This window comes from Trichoplusia ni, chromosome 3 (genome assembly GCF_003590095.1).
Source record: "Trichoplusia ni isolate ovarian cell line Hi5 chromosome 3, tn1, whole genome shotgun sequence".
In the NCBI taxonomy this organism is placed as follows: Eukaryota; Metazoa; Arthropoda; class Insecta; order Lepidoptera; family Noctuidae; genus Trichoplusia; species Trichoplusia ni.
In genome coordinates, this window is record NC_039480.1 from 17,402,050 (window position 1) to 17,423,161 (window position 21,112).

Genomic DNA, 21,112 nt, shown 5'->3' on the forward strand with positions numbered 1-21,112 from the left:
AAATATATCACAACACCAATATTAGATACTTAACAGGATTTATGTTCACAATAAATAAAGTCGTAACATTATATTATTCGGAAAGCCGAGAAAATATTTATTTATTTATTCACCCGGAAAACGCACCCTGTTTACGAGATATCTCTTCTGTTTTAATGTAAACCTTTTTGGGACTTATTTAATTTATACATTTATTTGTATTTTCGGAAGGGTCTTTTTTGGACCCAACCTATGCTTTTTACCTACTAGGTTATTTTATATACAGTTCAGGAGTGTGATAAAAACAATATGGTAACCTCGTCTTTCAATCCTTTTAAACTTCAACTAGTACTTTTAAGTGATGTCATCAAGCAAACACATGTGATAAGTCATTAAGGTTAACTTTAGATTCAACTATTTACATCAATAATGCAATAAAATATTCAATTAACTTCCTTATAATAACACTTTTCAATTCATTTAAAATCATCGCTTCAATTTTGGTCATCGGCTATGCCAATGCAATCGCCTCCACCAGTACTTCTTCCATTGACAAATTCCCATTAAAAACCAATAAACCATTCCTAATTTAAATTATCATCATAACTGTCACAAATTACTATCATATTAACCTCACTCTACGCAAAGCGAAACCTCTGGTACAAGAGACTTATATAAATGCAAGTATTACGTCAACGGCAAGCGCCATAACGTAACCATGGCAACGGGTTGTGTCGCAATTGATAAAGTTTTTCATAATTCACACAGCGACCGTGGCCTGCTTTGGTAGTGGATATTATACTTTAAATGGGCAATGTTTAAAACAAATATTTACTGTACGTAGTCAATTTTAAGTAAACTCTTACATTACAATTGTTTAATTTTGTTTTTAACACTATCAAAGTATGATTTTTGCAGTTTTTGAATGATCAAAATGGACCATAAACTGACATGAATAATGTAAAACTTCACTTAGCAAAGTCCTTAAATACTACCTTTACGAAAATACATATTTGATCTTCTTTACCTTTAAGACTATCAGCATTACCACGGTGAATGGCAAACACATTAAATTTATCTCTAAACCTTTGAAAATTCTAATAATAACATCGTAAATTCTGATGAAAATGACAAGATGTAGAACCAATATAACTATGCGATCATAAACCCAGCTCTCGAACAAAACCACAAGTTAAACTAATAAGACCTTGGTGGTCTCGACCTTTAAAATCAAATATAATTTCACGATGGTAGGTATCTAAGATAGGCTACACGCTTGACCTCTTGTTTCCGGGCCTATTAATCATTGGGCATTCGTAACTTTTTGTTTTTACTTCCTAAATATTGGAGGGAAAAGGTCTCGCAAAATAATTAAGACAAAAGATCTCGAATATCAGCAGAAGTATATTTTAAATCTCTCGTAAATCGTTATTTATCTTGATAGTAGTATCTTAAGGCATTTTACATCGAGAGAAAATAAAATAGGAGAAATCTAATATTTTTGCTGCATTTTAAGAGACTATCAAATTTCGTGGTCGGTTATTAAAGTAAAAATTTACTGTGCCACACATTTTCTTGAAATCCGCTAAGAGCTTAAAAAAGAATGATATTTTCACTAGCTAAACAGAAAATCAAGTGAAGAAGTACGAAATGCGGCCTGAGAAACACCTAAATTCAACTACATATTAATCCAAACACATATCATATCATAGCATTCGTTCAAAAATAATGATGGATCGGTATAACCCTCGCGTGTAGCAAAAATACAAAAACATAATGAACTGGCGTAGCGTGATGCACTCTTGTGCAACCCATAAGTGCGTTTCTCATAATCATTTCAATCATCACGCTACTGCTAAAGGGTTAAAGAACAGTAATTTTTTAAACGATTTAGTCGTAATCATTTCACTTTTTTGTTAATCCAGTAAAAAAGGGTTGGAAATGTAGTGCAACTGTAGATTTCCTCGAATGGGCTATGTAACATTGAAATATTTTTTTAAATCGGAGCAGTAGTTCCTGAGATTATCGCGTTCAAACAAACTCTTCACTTTTATAGATTTGATTAGAACAATCGTGGCATTTTAAAATAAGTAGTAAATTTTGTATTTTGAACCCCAAGAATTAAACACGATTCTTAATTAAAATTCATCATTAAAGATCACACAATCTTCTTCTTCTTAGTTACTTCTTCCTCTTACTGTCATACTAAATATAAATAATAAAATAAAAAAATCGCCAATAAATTACAGCTTTTTTAAATTTACATGAGTCTCTAAATATATCTACTAATTAAGTAAAAGGTGATCAAAACATAACTCAAAATAATTACCAAAACACATATCATTTCAAATCCTTTGTGTCACTTAGTCGTAAAGTTCCAAGCGATTAAAAGTCAGATACGTAATATTTCCGTATAAGGTTACATACGTTTCCGCGCGGAACTTGCAATTCCTTTCATATATACTCTTACCCAATATTTAATTATTTGCTAACTATGTTACCAGTAATGTATTGTGAGACAAAAGGAACATTTTTGACGTGTTATAGTCATTATTCAAGATACGTTTGTGTTGAAAGAAATTGTTTAATAATAATATGAATGCTCACGAGAATTGTTGGTTATGTAATGTTTTTCTAAATGTTTGGTTTATTACTTTAGACATAATGTGTTGGATATTAAAAATTATATTCTCTGGTTAGCCAAAAACCCGTCTGTCATAATTTTATAGAGTACTTACGTGATAATAAAGATGATGAATAATAGTTTTAATAAACACTAGACAAGTGCGAGTTAGAGTCGGGACTAAGTGATTTCCCCACGAATATTATTACTAAAATTGTTTTTTTTCTTAATTTTCACCTATCAAATTTATGACTAAACCAACCTTCGATTACCTTAAATTATTTTAATTTTTTTCATTATAGTGCCAATAAAAATAAATATTTTGTAAAAATTACAACCGGAAGCTTGCGCAGTTCTTAAAATAAAGGCTGTTGACAGACGCACATACAGACGGATCATTCAGCCACAGATATTGCAAGTATTATTAAATACAAATATATTGCAATTAAACCCAGTCTTACTAAAAAGGCTTACAACATTTACATAGCAAACACGACTCATCAGAAAACGATTAACTGAAAAACTTTAAGATGAAACTTTTCTTTAAAGCATTTCATGTTCACTTCGCAATCCTGTTTAAAAGAGCTAAAACCGCGTAAAATTGACCTGACATCGTAGCAATCTCTCTGTGCTCGCGAGTAATTCCACACAGTAATCAATGTAAAAGCTAAAGGTTAGGTGTTACTGATCGCGGAGAGCAAATAAACTATTTATAGATAGGAACGAACTTCAGAAAGTTCCAACTTCACTTCTTGGCATGTTGGTTTCCTTTTTGAAATTATGAAGAGTAATTGGTATCAGAGACTGTCACTTACTGATATTTCAGTTGCTAATAGTAATCATTCATTTTTTCTATTGACTTATCAACTGTCTGGTGAAACTGGAAGCTGACCCTAACATAGTTGGAATAAGCTGAGCTGCCAACAAAGGTAAAGTATTGCGATTTTTACAATTAAAAGACTTAGATATCTCTGTTAATCTGATAATATTCTAATATTCTATCCTTACGCTTACATCAGGTAAACACGAGGATCCTAAACCATTTTTGTAATCCTCATAAGACAAATCGATTGACTTCTATAAAATGACTTACTGCCAGAAATACGGAATTCCTTGACCTACGCTATCAGTAAGACCCCACCCTGCGCCTTATTCTGTCAATGTTTGAGCATGCCACTGATTGAAGTCCCCGAGATTGTTCGTACTGTGTTCACCGGCTGATCGAGAACCGTTATTGGCTTGTCTACAGTCAAAGGTCCTTATTGATCTTCTATATTACGTTTGTTTAATACGATCCCGGCTGTATTAAATTCGAATGGTAGTTCCACTTCTATCGGGATTCGACTTGCAGTTCTAGTTTTATTTGTCTCTTCACAAGGCTTTTGGAAGTGATGCATTGTTTGTTCTCTTCCAGTCAGCGTTCATACCATTTAAAATTTAAATTTTGTTTGTCATATTATGTTTTCAAATTCCTTTTTCGCTACCCCAACATTTAGTGATATGTGATACGTGTGTGTGGTGATAATTCAGAAGGTTCATTAGGTGAAGATCTAATTAGTCTTTGGTCAACAATATATTCCAAGGAATATCACGTTTATTCCCAGAATTCAACAGCTCAGAAGAATTCTCATTAAAATCTAATATTTCTCTTGTTTAGAACGAAGGATATCCATGACGGGTTTCTCCACAAATAAGGTGGTATAGGATATCCGCTTACTCGTTCAATCATGTACCAGCGATTTAGCAATCACAAGTCACGCGACCACTCCGACTGTTGTTATCAATCTTAATCTAATGTTGTTATGTATACAGATTGATGCAATAGGGTATTTGACTAAAAGAATCAAATGAGTAGACTTCCAAATTATTTTTTTGGTAATGTAAGTGACGGACTCCAATTGGTTCAATAATTATTTTGGATCTGTTTTGATTTACGGGATATTTTTGGGGAAGAAACTAGGTCCTCTTTAGAGGCTTGGATCACAGGTCTCACATGCAAATGACTTATTTTATTATGGACATAGGCCGAAAATTAATCAATTTTCAACCATATAATATATTTTTGTACATGTGATTTAAATGGCTGTGAAATAATAAAATGTTTTATTTTAAGTTTTTATTATTAATTACTTCTTGGAGAAAATAGTCTATGCCTTATGGGACATTATGTAAATAAATATAATATGTATTTGTCATAGGTCGATTTAAAAAAAATCGACAACTACAATGTTTTCGGCTTCAAAACAAAACACTCGATCGTCCAGAAGAATACGAAACAAATGATATCATTTGAAATTAAAAATGATACTATCTAGTGACCTTATTCAAATGTCAAGGTTAAGATGCATCAAGAGCCAGCTTTTTATAGTCCCGAGTATTTTGTGGGCGTTCGCAAAAATGGTAACATGAGATCAATTCCTAAAGAAGTCGGTTAGATTAGGCAGTTCAGCGCAGTTCTCATTGAATTTATTACGTGATTAACTTTTTACTTACATGGTTTGGACTGATCGACTAGAGTAGGATGAATCATCGTTTTATTTGGTTCATATAGGATGTGTTTTTCTAGATTATGTGTATTGTAAAAAATTTAAAACCCCATTCAATTGCAATTCAAACTATAAAAAAATGTTCACCCTTCTTTATGATCGTAGGTACAAATCATAACAGAACTTTGATGTTTCCTTTCATTATTTGTTAATATAGAAGAGACAGAAATACATCATTTGTGAAACATCTAAAAACAGTTATTCGTAGAAATGTTTGTTCTGAAATATTTATTATTTGACTTGATGTTGATGTAAGGTGGCTTTCCACCTTACACCAACATCAAGTCAACATACATCAACCAGAAGCTCGTTATTATTTAGTACATGGAAAAAAAATAAAGGCAACTACTAAACTGAAAAAAAATTAAACCACAGGCAGGACTCAAACTTGAGACTCCCGGCTTATGCACTAGTCGTTTTACCAACAAAGTTACTCAGACACTCTTCTGACAATTACTGAACGATAGATACTTTGCATTCTATATAACTATAGTCATAGAATATTCCTACAAACAAATATACCTCACCCCGTTAATTACAGGGTTAGACCTAATACAGCGCTACACACGATCGCTCATTAACAAGAAACATTAAGGGCCCTTAATTACACCCCCAATGACAAACTGAGGGCAACTTTCAGTTGTTGTGATGTTCTGGCTTTCCTGGTTAAATGAGGTTAGAACTAAGCTATTAGTTTAATTAAATTCAAGTGGTAAATTAATGTAAATGTAATATATAATTTGTCTTGATGTTTATAGTGGAGAAGAAATATGTTTGGAAATGTGTTTTTGTTGTATTCTTGTTAGCATTAGCAATTATTAGCTTATATATACTTCTATACTTAATATTATAAAGCTGAAGAGTTTGTTTGTTCGAACGTGCTAATCTCAGGAACTTCTGGTTCGAATCGAAAAATCTTCTCAATCTTGTGTTGAATAGATCATTTTTTAAGAAAGGCTATAGACTATATAACATCACGCTGCGACTAACAGGAGCGAAGATACAATGGAAAATGTGGAAAAAACAGGGAAAATTATTCATCTTTGAGGGGCTTCCGTTGCGTGCGCTGCGGAAACGGTTCAAGATCTTCTGACCACGTGGACGAAGTCGCAGGCAACAGCTAGTAAGAAATAAAATCCTAAGTGCAAGTATCCACATTTTACCGACCAGTAAGTACCGTAAGTCAATTGCAGTTGTGATAGAGATATGAAACTATCAAACTGCTTTGTAGTTGTCACGCTTTCGCAATGGCTAAAGTAGTAATTTGAGTGGTGATGATGGTTAGTGAAATTAATTAAAAAACAAAAGAAAAACATTGGCCTACCGTTTACCTTTCTCACATTGACAGCAAACACGCTTTACTTCTGTACTATTTTAAATTCAAAAATCTGTGTGGTTGTTTTAGGTCCTTAGCAGAAGTTCGTATTGTGTTGCGCAAAAGGATGCAGTTGCAATAAACACTATTTCTTTTTGTAAACAATGTTTTAAGTTACTTAATTTTATAGCGATATTAACATATTTCTACAACAAACCAGCTAATTATGTTTAGAATTTTTTTATTTTGTTTTCAATATCTTGCTGCGCAGAATTCAGGTTGAGGTAAACATATCATCACAAAAATGTAAAAAAAGCGTTGTATCTTGTCCTTCCAAAAACCGGTCATACCTACTCACTATATACCCAAACGTCACTCCTTTATACAGGAAGATGCACTTATTCCCACCTACACTATTTTTACTGGGCTAATAGCGTACAACCATTTTTGTGGAAGAGAGACGCCACTCTACACCGTGTAATGCTCTATCTCGCTCCCACATCCCTAATAGTGAAAATATTTTTTTTAATTTCCTCACAACGCCATCTAGTCTCAAAATAAGCAAAGCTTGTATTATGAGTACTAGACAACTAATAAAAATACTTATATATTATTCCTAAATGATAGTCTAATTACACCCAGACACAGAACAAATGATCGTGCTCATCACACAAACATTTGTGCTGGATGAACCCATGACCTCAGATACAGCAGCCAGGGCTACTAACCACTAGACCAACAGGCCAGTCATTTACTTTGAAAGGCAGTCTCTATATTACAGTCTCATTTAGGCTTTAACAGTCATTAGCAGGCCGCTAATGATTTATGTTGGAACTAGTAATAAACTGGTAGGGTAAGTGGTGACAAAGTTACGGTCTTAATACAAGGATCTGCTTAATTACGTGTTCCTAACTCCTCATTGGTTAGAGCTGTTTGGAGGAGCCATTAGGGAAAATATAATGTTACTAGCTCTTGCCCGCGACTTCGTCCCTGTGGGTAGAAGATATAAGTTATGATTGATACCTGAACTGTTTTTTTCACATTTTCCATTGTATCTTCGCTCCTATTAGTCGCAGCGTGATGGTTTATAGCCTTAAGCCTTCCTCGATATTTTTTTCAATTTGGACCAGTAGTTTCTGAGATTAGCGCGTTCAAACAAACAAACAATCAAACAAACAATCTCTTCAGCTTTATATATTAGTATAGATGTGGATGGGTGCAAAGTATTTCTTGTTTGACAATTTGATTGACAATAAGCAGGAACTGATTTGAAATGGTCTGTGCAAAGAGGGATGGGATAATTATAGTCTTCGTTCTACAACACAAATACTGCATTTCAATTGCAGCCATTTATTCTATGGCACAAGTTACAAGCGTTGGTGGTGTAATGGTCAGCATAGTTGCCTTCCAAGCAGTTGATCCGGGTTCGATTCCCGGCCAACGCATATGTTTTGCTAAAAAGGAAAATAATTTGAATTTTTTTCTTAATTTCGATAGTATTTTTGAGATCTTTCTTGATGCTTTTAGGACGCAATGAAAAGCGGTATTGTAAACCTAGCCTATGGAATATTTATTACATGAACTGCGTTTCAAACATCATAGTTATTTAAATAAGCTAGAATAATAACACGCTTTACCAAACAGTATTCAAAACAGTTCCTCAGCCTCACAGACCCAGTAATTTACCTTAATTTCAGGACTACTTTGCCCACAATCTTTTGTCCATCTATAGTCCCAGCCCATCTAGTCAATAATATTTCAAAAGACTGATAATTTAGTCCTAGGCTGTTATGACTAGAACACGACTAAGTGCCGTCGTGACGAACCGGTGACGAAACGTGCCCTGACTTTTGATGTTACAAAGGATTTTAGTGATGGGAAAATACTGAAGGATTTATCGATAATGAGGTCAAAAGCTAAAATTGATTCATGATTTATTTTTTGTGAAATCTTGTCACGTTTTGCTAAACTAAGAGTCGATATTGTTCATGATTACTTAGTTAAATGTCTCTTTACTTTGATTTTGGCTATACAAAATCGTCAAAAACGGTTGCAAAAAACATGTAGTTAAAATATTAACTACTCACTAGCCTCGAATATTAATAATCTCAGAAATAATAAAACACAAGTAAAATGTTTTCTTTGCTTTCATTAAATGTTAGAGTGATTGACAGAAGCAATCAACTTAGCTAATAAACATTTTTTGCTATTACGATGTATCTAATAGTAACATTAAATATAATGAGTATTACAGAAATAAATTGTTATTATCAATTCGATGCGATGATTGATTAAAAACAAGCTTTTTCCTTTTAAAGATAAACTAGGAAGTAAATGTTATATATTTAAATCACTTCTTAGTATTAACTTTTATAGCAATTCTTAGGTAAAATTGATTTCGATAAGATTTTTTTAATTATACTTTATTATCGGTCTCAAAACTAATTTTATTAATTCTAGTAAGCCAAACTTTATCATAACTAACTGGACGTTATTTTGTGATCTTGATTTTTAAGTGTCAAGTTTATTATTATTTTCAAACTAAAAAAAATTAAAGCATATAGGTAACTTTAGCTATATTTATTTTATGTTTTAGTGTCAAAAGGTCAAGATAGGTCATTCTTCAATTGTCAACGAATTATTGAATAACAAGCTATTATGACGACCTTTTGATTCTTATATTAGCACATTAGCATACATTTGACTAAGTTAACTCTACGAAGGTTTATTTTCGTCCACACACAACGTTACCTTGACTAAATAATATAAATGTTAAGAATTTAAATCACAACGACTGTCATTTGTTCATAATTTATTATAATTCTGACCTCATTTTCAATTGATTGATATATCGTAAAATTTTAATAAAACACCGCTTTTGAACAAATTTGAAGGCGGCTTTTTGTGATTGTAAACGTTTTAAATATTATTATTTTTATTTACTAATTGAATGGTCAGAAAACACCGAGCTAGTTTCCCCACGAATGCAAAACAATATATTCATAAAAACCAATTAAGGACTGCAGCGGCCAGCCATAAATATTAGTTATAAAAACCGAAAATTTTATCGATAAACCTTTTTTATGGTACAACACTGCCGTTGCCGGCGACAGGTGCAACCGAGCGCCGTTACCGACACGGTCTATCGATATATCGATAAATTGTATTTTGATAGCGCACAGCACTACGAACGAGGTTAGACGCGGGTTAATTTTATGATTTATATGGAACATTTTGCGACAGAGCAGGTCCATATAATTAAAGTTTCGATGTTTTTCAAGTTTGATGAGCGCTAAACATTTTATTAACTAATTAGTATATGTTAATGGGATGGCGGAAGTGAATCAGCCTTTCTAGCTAAATTGATTTTTAAGATTACCTGGAAAATAACAACAACTGAAATAACAGCCTATGTGGTTACATAAAAGTGTGTTTTTAATCTTTAAGGTTATATTGCACAGTTAAAATTTATATTTTACGTTTATTTTAGTCAAATTACGGCTGTTTCCGTGTCATAAAATAAGCATAGCACAAAAAAATGGGGCTGTTGATTATCACTTCTAAGATTTTCTTTTGCTTTTCCCTTTAAATGTCTATCTTTGCATTTTTTTTTATTTTTAATAAAACTCGTACAGTCATGAACGCTTCGTAAATTCATGAACAGCTGGAACCTTCACTGTGAGATTACAAGGCGACATAACGGAGGCACATGAGACCCAAAGGGAAGGTCCACCATTAAATAATCATCGCAACTGATATTATACCTAATAGAAACCATCCCTCTGTACGGTAAATTTAGACTGATAACAAATTCAAATCAATTTACATGAATATATCTTCGGCTTAGCTACTATTTTGTACGTATATGCTGTCTTATGCTGCTCTAACCTCTTGCTTTTTTTTAACCGCCCAGCAAAAAAGCTCCTCAATGAATTGAAAGATTTCAATTTATTCGGTAAAGCCGGTAAAATCGGTAGAGCCTATACTGCTGTAGGGCAAAGGCCCTCGCATCAAGTTTTCAACTCTTTAAACTTAAGATAAGCCACATTGTTTTTTAATTTAGTTAGCATTTGGTGCCTTCATTACGGCGTCTTATATCAACTTCTTCTTAATTCTTCGCATTCAGAAACATAGGACATAACGTAACGCAGTGGGTAAGTAATGAAGGTCTATTCTAAACCTACGTAAGTCTATGTGAACTGGCACCTGAACGGAGCGACCACAGTCCGATATTTGGCAATATTTAGAAAATCCACAGCGCGAACACAGATATTGCAATCCCGGCCAGATTACATTTAAAATGGATCCCGATATACCGGAAAACTACCGTTTACGATTCCAATGAAATGTGGTCAGGTTTAAAATGTTCGGCTGGTCCGACACGTCCTATTCCGATGTTCTATGGAATTGGATATTTATTGATATCGGTAAACAATGTATGATATCGGTAGGAATGACATGACCGAGTTTTAGTTTGAATATTTTGTTTTACATTCTGATCTAGTATTGAGTGAATGTTATTTAGGTCGTAGACATCTTCTTGGAGTGGTTTAGTACTTTTTTCTTTATTACATTTTATAACAATTGCTACAATGCTCGTATAGGAATGACGATTATTATAATCATTTGTAAATGACTCCCTGTGACGAAGGGACCTTCAAAAATTTCAGTCGAGTCAAGTGAATAAAGACATAGGCCAAGCATTCGTATATCACACAAATGCTTGGACTACGCGAGGATAGAACCCACGAGGTTTATCGTGGTGACTTTATCCACTGGGCTATCCGAGCTATCAAAGTTGTTGAGTATGCTATCAGCAAAATCAAAAAGAAATCCTTACCTTTCAACAACAGCACGTAGTTCTTCTTGTCGTCACCGCCTTTAGGGTACTCCCAGTCCACGTCAAGCCCGTCGAAGTTCCTGTCGCGGAGGTACGGGATCGCGGAGTAGATGAAGGTCTGTCGGGCGTATCTCGTCGCGGACATCTCTTTGAATTTCTGGGTACCGAAGGACCAACCACCTGAGAAGAAATGGAACATTATTTGGTTAAAGATCTTCAGTATCATGTGAGTCTGCCTGAGACTGAGTTGATTTAAGAGAGTAAAACAGTGGATAAGGTGCTTTTAGAATCTGCAAAGATACTAGTAGGCGGGTTGAAAGACAAAGTTATATTAGCAAAGGAGGGAGATAATAAAACTCAAGTACTTGGAATACATTATATAGGGATTCTAAAGTAATAAAAGAGGTAAAGTGCTGCTATCTATCAGTTATGCACACAAAAAGACAAAAGTGATGTAGCCTAAGCGTGTATTAACATGAATTTTAATTTTACCATACACTTGGATCTTATGTCTCGCCTAAAAATGTGCTTAGCAACAAACCAGTGCCTCAGTATACCATCTGCCTTCTACTGTTTTATGTTTCTAAAATACAATGTCTGCCAGGGGAGTAATTCACAAAATTTGAACAGCTTAAGTTTTAGAAGGAAAACAAACAAAAGACTTTAATACAGAATTTATAAAGTAACTTATTTCAAAACAAAATGGGGCATTGTTCAAGTTTTAATTTCAGTATTTTTCTCTACAATAGTACGGCACCAAGTTATCGACCAATACCTATTCATAAATCAGAATAATCTCACATTTATCTATAGAACACAGCACTAATTAAAAGTTAACACGAGCAGGGTTTCGCAACTGTATAGTGAGGTGAAACAGCAAAAAAGTGGTGTGTCGATTTCTTTGAGCACACATAATGCGTTGCACCACAGCTTACATGGTCTCATGAAAACCGAGGAGGTTTTTGTCGAACATTCCCGTGAAAATAGGTGAAAACGTGGCGCCAACGCGCTTTGTGGCGTGGGAAAGGAGCCGCGGTGTTTTCGCACACGCTCATACATAATAGCAGTTATGGAGTATCGATATCGGTGTTTGAGGCGTTTTCTTTTTACCTTAGCTGTTATCGTTGATAGTTTGAGGCTTATCTTCTAAAGTATACGAAAATTTCTGATTAGAAAATCAATGCATTAATGTGTATGATATTTTGTTCGTTGGATTTGTTTTTGATTTCAGTAGAAGTATTCTTTAAAAAACTGGTAAACCAAATAAATAGAAATAAATACTCATATACCTATCTTATTCGACTCAGATCATATTTAATTCCAAACTTATTCCGAATGAAATGAAACAAACATCCATAATGTTAATTTAAGCGAGTCTAATTAAAAGATATACCTAGATAATTTATAAAAAATACTCCAGTACTAATAGCCTAGAGGATATCCACTTAGTTATTACAATAAATCAACTGTACGAAAACAGAACATTTAAAAAGCGTAAAAGCTTTTTGTAATTAGAAAGTGGTGTTGCCATGAAAGTATCTGAGTCATGTTATTTATAATTATATCTGTTGCAGAAACAGGTTCAATGAACCACTGATTGATTGGTCCGTCTTATGTAACTATCGATTATGTATATGGTGACGTATGGGTTTTAGACTATCATAATAACATGGAAAAAATTACGAACACTTGTTTTTAAGAAATGTTACATTTTAATTAACCTTCCCATTAAACAGCCTACTGCTTTCTTTTATACATGACTAGCTTTTCGCCCGCGGCTTCGCCCGCGTCGAGGTCGGTTATATCGCGTTTCCAAGAGAACTCTTCAAAAGTCCGGGATAAAAACTATCTTATGTTCTTTCTCAAGGGCAACTCAATCTCTATACCAAATTTAATTAAAATCATTTTAGTAGTTTAGACGTGAAGGCGTAACAGACAGACAGACAGAGTTACTTTCGCATTTATTGTACCAGAAGGGTAAAAACGTAACGCAATTGCTGTGGCTATATGTCCACCTGTCACCAGAAGGATCCCATGAAATGTGATAGCTGGACAGTTAAAATTTGTTGCAGATGACTTATTACTATTGCTGCTATAAAAACAAATATTCAGAATCAAAATTAAGGTTAAATACGATGGTTGCCGTGGTCATATATCGTTTTTGTTTGCAAATAGGTTTTTCTTTGTCCTATTTACGGAAACCTCGCGCGTAGGACTCACACTTCACCGGTTTTCTCCATCTTACAGTGCCCGGAATGTAGGAAATGCAATAATATATCAACCATTTTATAATCAATTTCAATATACTAAATACTAAATCTAAAGTCGAGCAATGAAAAGCACCTTGATACAACAAGAACTCAAAGACATAAAAACTCCAATCAAAACAGCCTATAAAGTACATGCCTATATTAAAACCTCATTTATTTATTTCTGCTCAATAAACTCAATCGACCTCAATGTTTTAAACCGTATCACGCTTAATTTCGAATTGCAATCGAGCATCGCATTATTGTGCGTCAATTAAAGCATTGCGGCAAATCCATTAGTACCTCGGCAGAATGATGATTGAGCGAAAGTTGTGCTAGTGTTCGCTTGTTATTTTGTATTGCTATTTGTATCTTTTGTTATGTCGTTTCAAAGGAATTTTAATATATTAGTTGTATTTGCTTTTAGTTGCTTTGGTGTTGTGTTATGTCGTTGGTTTTGAATCTCAATTTGGGTAGGTATATAATTTTCTATGTTAAATACCTACCCAAGTCACAGTTCTAACATTATTAAGAATCTTCATGGTACTTTTTATCAAAAGAACATAGAAATTTGAATTTGACTTGGTTTTCATAGACGTTTCATTTAAACGTAGTTTTTGAACGAAATACATATAAGTGCCAAACTACATAAAGTATTGTGGCGTAACTTTGGGAGGCCTATGTCTATCAATGGCCTGCGAAACTTCTAATTGTTTTCCTGCCAAAACTCAAGCTATTTATTCAACATCATAATAACGATAATTTCACTTTACTCACCAATAGCCAATAAAGTCTTCAACTTAGGGTTAGCCTTCTTCAACGAATTGATTCTGTCATACAATCCAGTCTTCCCATCCTTGGTCTCGTCATTGGACTCGAAAGAGCTGAGCTTTCCTTTCTTCAGCCAGCCGAAAGCGAAGATGATGTGGGTGCACAGATCTGGCTGGATGTCCTCAGGAGTGAACTTGCCGATCTTCGTACGGTATTGAGACCAGTTGGTGTAGTAGCAAACAATCTAAAGAAACAATGAAGAGTTGATGAGTTTTCTTTGCTTAGTGGCTCATTATCGTCTTCTAATATTTAAATGTTTTTTAAGTACCTTTCTATATAGATACCTATGTAAAATAGTTATTTTATCGTGAGCCATCGTTTATAAGTGAACTATACAGTATTCTGCAAGCGAAAATATGTCCATACATCATAATATTTTATGTATAAACATATTTTCACTATCCATGTTTTACGTTCGAAAAATGTTGCACTCTAGTAAATTATTCTGCGACTGAAAATAGTCGTACACATAAAGTTGAATACTTACATTAGACCAAGTAATGTAGGCATTCTTATTGTTTCATTATTCTGAGCTGTTTCTAGAAAATTCTCATTTTACTGCGCTTTTATTGCGCACAATTATCCCCAAGGGTTTAGTGCCCCTTACACCAACAATATTAAACGTATATTTTCTAGATTCATATTCTTTAACAAAGTTTGCGTTCAAGCACTCAGTTTTATAACCCACTCTCGTATAGCTTAAAAACACTGGTACATTTAACATGAAAGTTTTCTATCTGGCGTACTTGAATTCAAACCTTATGGTCTTGTGATAAGAACTGCTATTGGTAAACGTTAATAATTTCAAAATTCAAGACTTATCTCGAAGATATTTGCAAAAGATTAAAATTCTAAAACGCAATTCGAATATTCATTTTGACCTTTATTCTTATACTTATAAAGTTAACGATTGCTCAAAAACTCTACTTAAGCACACTCATTTCGAAGGCTAACAACTTCACATTTGCGTTCGAAAATCTCACTCATATCCGCGTTGTACATTACTCGGCCAAGTTATGAATTGCTTGGTTTAAATAATAATGGTCGCCTCTATTCCATTATAATAAGGTAGAAAATCTTTTGTCTAGTAACTAATTCAAGTGTATTTCTCATGGTTCTTACAAGGCTCAATGCTGGGTCCACCGTCTTTTCCTGTCATTACTATTTGCGGGAAGTACTACATTTGACTATCGATGTCAATTTAATGACTTTAGTTATATTTTTATTGCTTGAGAAAACATTAACTTTCTAAATGATTTTTAATTTTATTATAATGACTGATCGGAAAGCGATACTATTACTTTTTTATCAAATATGATTGATGATGTTCTATTAATGGTTGTAAAGGTTCATATTAATAACTTCTATGAAATTATTTTGTGGTCTAACCTGATTTTGCATTAAAACACCGAAATTTACAATTTTTATAACGAGATTTTTTCACTCGCAATGGCTGTGATTGTGCAACTGGCGAAGATAAGATAAGATTTATAAATAATTATAACTGTACTAATATTCTTATAATTAAAATCGATATTTGAGAAACTTAATGCTTTTTAAAATCTATGAATTTCTTTCTTCTATTAAAGTAGTACTAACCTTATATCCATCTTTGTCTTTATGTGTGTCTGTGGTCACAGAGTTGTCAATAGCAGCGGAAGATTTCCTGCTGGCGATGTTGGGCCGTCCACGGATCTTAGGCCTGTTGACACTAGCTGATATGATCTGGTCCGAGGATCTGGATACGCTGGATGTTACCGAGGTGGATACTTTGCTGGGCTTGCGAAGTCTTCTGCGGACGGCTGTGAAAGGAAAGTTGGTGTTAATGATTTGACCATAATCTTAGTAAAAGTACTATGGTAAGTCATGATTGTATGTACGGAATATTTGATTCATATATTGTAACAGAAAATTGTATTCAGTTTTTAACAGGAAATTATTAATAGGCCTTGACTTGACCTTGCCTTCAAAATTTACTCATTGTACGTGGGATTTTTTAAGAAGCATTTCTTCGCAAATCCCTTAAAGATTCTATCGATTCTCTAAACTCTCCTTGTAAAAACAAAAGCATGACGTCACAATATTTTCTGTATCTCTCGATATTCGGTAACTTGCAGTAGATATCAGTAAACAGTTCAGGAACTACGTCACGTCGCACAATATACTCGTGGGAAAAGAGGATACCCTTATCTAACAGACTTCGCTACAAAAAGAAGTATACATAAGTGACTATTAGTATTCTAGCCACGTTTCTAGAGGAAGACATCATGACACGTCAATTTGAAAACATATCTACTGTAATTGCATTGAGTATTCTGTAGCATCAGAACAATATGGTATTAGATGACTTTGCTTGTGAGATCAAGACTGTTGGTATGACTGAATTTTCAGTTTAAAGGTTTGCATGATAGGATATTTAAGTTTCAATTCTAATATTTATCTAAAACTCTTAAGCTATTCGGAGTATCGAAAAAAGAGCGAAATAGGGGGTTGTGTATATTGCCAAACGTAGCCACAAAGCGTCTTTTAATTTCTCTTAACAAAAAACAACCCAAAAAGCGTATTCTGCTACGTAGAAGCAAAAAATAAAAAAATCAAGGAAAGTCCAATCTGTTGCCATATGTATCGAGTACGAAGCCTCTTAATTAACTGTCGTGTTATATTGCCACGAAATATCCACAAGATAAGCGATCCAGCCTTTTCTAGAATCACCCTTAATATCCGGGAAGTAATTTTTCTAAACCTATCCTCAGTCTTGACATCAAAGAGTGTTCTAACGCCTAATTTTTCCATTCCATTTACCTTCAAAGCCAAGCCGTGTTGCGTTAACTTAACCTAAGTGTTAGTTACAAGCTATCTTTAGTAATCTGTATCTTCACGCTTGTTATGTTCTCTTGGGTGAGTAGAACTCTGTGACACGTAATTTTAATTATATTTTGTCGGATGTTTTTAAGTTAAATTAGGCGTAGTACGAGAGTTTGTGGCGGTGATAAAGAGACCTTTGTGAGCGGTGAGATGAATGAAAAATATTTGTTGAAGGACCAGTTGTTACCAAATTAATGTTCAATTTGTAAGACTATGAGAAAATCATATCATATCATTTTTTATTTTTTTTCTCTAGCCCACTGTGTCCCACTGCTGGGCAAAGGCCTCCCCCAAATCCTTCCACGACTCTCTATTCTGGGCCACATGGAACCAGCCTGCGCGGTAAGCGTTAAGATCGTCTCGCCACCGCTTCCTAGGTCGCCCACGACGACGCCGTCCATCCGTTGGCTCCCATATCATATCATTATCATTAGTAAATTTCAAAAGAAAAATATATTCTTCATTTTAAAATCATGGAAAAAATACTCGTTCTACACCAATAGATGGCGTTGTAAATCGAGCAAATAAAATAGTAGTACAACAAAACAGTTATTTAAGGAAAGGTATCTAGAGACATTTTTACAAACCCATTTTTCCAATATGTTCCGAGTAATAAACTTGGTGTACACTTTGAATTTCAATTTCAAACGCCCATAAGGGACATTGTAAATTGTAGAGTTAGAATACATTTGAATTTACACCTTATGAGTGAAAGGTTAGGGTACAATTTTGCTATGGTTTAAAGTAAATTTCCCGACACAAAAGGAACTGTTTTAATGTATGAGTTTAGCCATAGCGTTTGTTTTGGGAGACGTGAGCTTTGTCCTTGGACGTTTGTAATGTTACTTAGCGAGGATAAGGATGTTTGGAAATGGCGGTGTTTTAACGTTATGAATATTTTAGATTCCTACGTTCAAATTCCTTTCTTTATGACTGTCTTTGAAAGACATACATTTGACATTTACCTTAATTCGTAATTCGTATATTTATATTTTATTTTCTGGGACCATTCGTGTTTGTTTATGTACTAGCAACATACTGCTTTAATTATGTAAAGAAATAAACCAGTTGCGTTAACTAAAAAAAACAATAATTAATTGTTAATTTATCGAAATTTTCATAGCGTACATTTTTTTCAATATTACAAGTATCTGAGGGCACGGCAGTGCCCCTGCCAAGTCTCGAGCAAAACGGGCACGGCCGTACCATCTTTTCTCGAAGCGATTCGCGGCTGTTTCGCCCCCCCTGTATCTTCGACGTGGACAAAGCTAGGAGTTTAGCTTTTCGGGGAATAATAGTAGGCATTAGAACAAGCTTAAGTTCGAAATTACATGCCAATTGAATTAATGGTTTAGGAGTTACGGTCGATCAAAGTTACACCATTTTGTCACTCACTGACTCACTGACAGATCATCAAAAATCTAAGGTACTTCTAGCAGACTTAGAAACTTCAAATTTTGCACCAAGATAGGTCCTTAGCCACATATAAAGGAAAAATTATAAAAACATTAAAAAATAATATGCCATAGAAAACAATTTTATATATGCGGTTTGGCAAGAACATTATGTATGGATTTTGACTGCATTGTTAACTTTGTTCGTTGTTTAAGTACCTATTCAATTGGATGAATACATACATAGAATAGAAAAGAATAATATAAATGTAATACACAGACTATCATTAATACAAATTAATACATAAAATTCATAATTCATTAAATTAATAAAGCTAAAACTCCATTGTATTGCGATAAATATTGTATGCGCGCTCGATAGATGGCGTTGTACGTGTCTGAATCGCGCTATGGTTTCGTTACAAAGCGCAGTCTAAGTAGTACTTCAGAATAATTCGATAATTTTCATTTGATAGCGCCACCTGTCTATGAAAAACCATTTCGAAACTAAAAAATATTGTAGTGATAATTGATATTCGGAGAACTTTACGTGTTATTTAGTTTAGTTTAGCTATAGTTTGTAAGTTAGTAGATATATATATGCATATATATATAAGTTTAAGCTTGTTTACATTAGAAGTAACGAAGTCTCAGAGAAGAAACAAAAGAGATAGAGATAGAGAATGGGTTCTAAGCAAAGCAGTAGCTGAAGTCCTAGAAATTATGACACCTAAAAAAAAAGAAAGAAATACACTTACAAAAAATAAATGAGATCCCACCAAAAACATTAAATGTAAAAAAATGCCAAGTCTCTCGATGCAGTCTTTCCATCGTAAAAAGTTTTGAGATCTCATAGAAGCCAAGTCCTATTCAAAATATTTTGTAGTTATAAATCAACATTTAGTAATTGTATCAATAGTTTTCTTTATATTATAATTATAGTGACTTGGCAATGAGCACAAATTAAAAGCTGCTTGATGCCTGGAATTATGTGCAAATGTTACTGACGAGACCAGTGATCAGATTATTTGTTATGTGTGAATCATGATGGTCACTACCGACTACATGCTCCAATACAATAATTAAGAATACCTTACGGGCCATCGCTTTATGAAAGTAAATGAATCGAGAGTACACTAAGACTGACTGCCGTTGCCGAAATTCGGTTGGGACGACACGGATAAACCAAAAGAAAATTAATTTTGTGATATTAATGTTTACGCATGCGGTGTGTGTAACTTTCAACTCCTACAAATATGCCGTTTTATTTGTTTCTTCTTGTGCTCATTGCCAAGTCACTATAATTATAATATAAAGAAAACTATTGATACAATTACTAAATGTTGATTTATAACTACAAAATATTTTGAATAGGACTTGGCTTCTATGAGATCTCAAAACTTTTTACGATGGAAAGACTGCATCGAGAGACTTGGCATTTTTTTACATTTAATGTTTTTGGTGGGATTAGTACCTACATTAGTAATTGACGACTCTGCCTACCCAAGCAAAAACTGCGGTGTCCTACAAAATACATTTTAACCATAAATAAAACCAACACAAAACGGACACGTTGACGCGATACGATTAATAAACCACCCCCGCTATTTACCCTCTATAAACATGAAAAGGATTTGCATGAAAAAATCAACAGCAGATGAATTCCGCACGCGTACAGTTTAAAGCTATCACGCACATTTTAGGAATCAGAAGGCAAACACGTTCGCTCATTCATGAAATATATAAATCTTGTGGGATAGAATGCTAAGGATATTCCGAGCTTTGAAAATGTATTTCGACTATATTTTAATTTCACCAAAGAGTTGGAGAGTCGTCTACCCTGTTATTGTGGCTGGATGCTGAACAAGAGGACAAATTTTTCATTTATAAATTAGCAGTACTAAAGAGGTTTATATCAAACTTTTCATTTTAGTTGATGAGCGTGACATTATCGTTATGCCCCGTTAACTAAATCTCAGTTGCAGTGATCTCATCAAGCAATTTTAAGCTAAATTTTCACCGAGGTACTTAAAGACTTTTTGTATGAAGAAGTTCGGTGATACATATTATTTGATGCATTTTCCACATTCTAAGCATAGGTATATGATATAACTATACATCGAAAAATTCATGATAGGTGATTTTTCGTGCTACAATAACAATGAAAATCATAAGTTTCCACACTAACTCATCTAATTAACCGCTCAAAATTCACATAACACATAATAAACCATTACGTCTAGAAGTATTTAACACACATTTAGCTAAGATATCACGCACTAAAGCAGGCAATTAACTCACTACTTCCTTTCTTGCCTATTTCCAAGGCATACTGGTAATTAAAACAATCGGCATGTAATTAATACGGACGGCGATCATATTTTTGTATGCGCGGTTGAATGTATGCAAGTAATGGGTTTACTTATTAAACAAATTTAATTACAAATAATATATACACAAGGTAATTAGT

At 33.8% G+C, this 21,112-nt stretch overlaps 1 protein-coding gene and 1 non-coding gene across 2 annotated transcripts in view; one reads left to right on the forward strand and one right to left on the reverse strand.

Annotated features, from left to right (window-relative positions):
• Positions 1–21,112, reverse strand: part of LOC113492211 (probable chitinase 10) — an 85,840-nt gene that overhangs the window by 13,038 nt on the left and 51,690 nt on the right. Inside the window, exons 3-5 of the mRNA XM_026869577.1 lie at positions 15,983–16,185; positions 14,330–14,567; positions 11,304–11,483 (exon numbers count right to left, since the gene is read on the reverse strand). Of these exons, the coding sequence (XP_026725378.1) occupies positions 11,304–11,483; positions 14,330–14,567; positions 15,983–16,185 (621 nt within the window). The remainder of the gene's footprint in view (positions 1–11,303; positions 11,484–14,329; positions 14,568–15,982; positions 16,186–21,112) is intronic.
• On the forward strand, positions 7,837–7,908 carry Trnag-ucc. Its single transcript has one exon. It is a non-coding gene; the product is annotated as a tRNA-Gly (tRNA).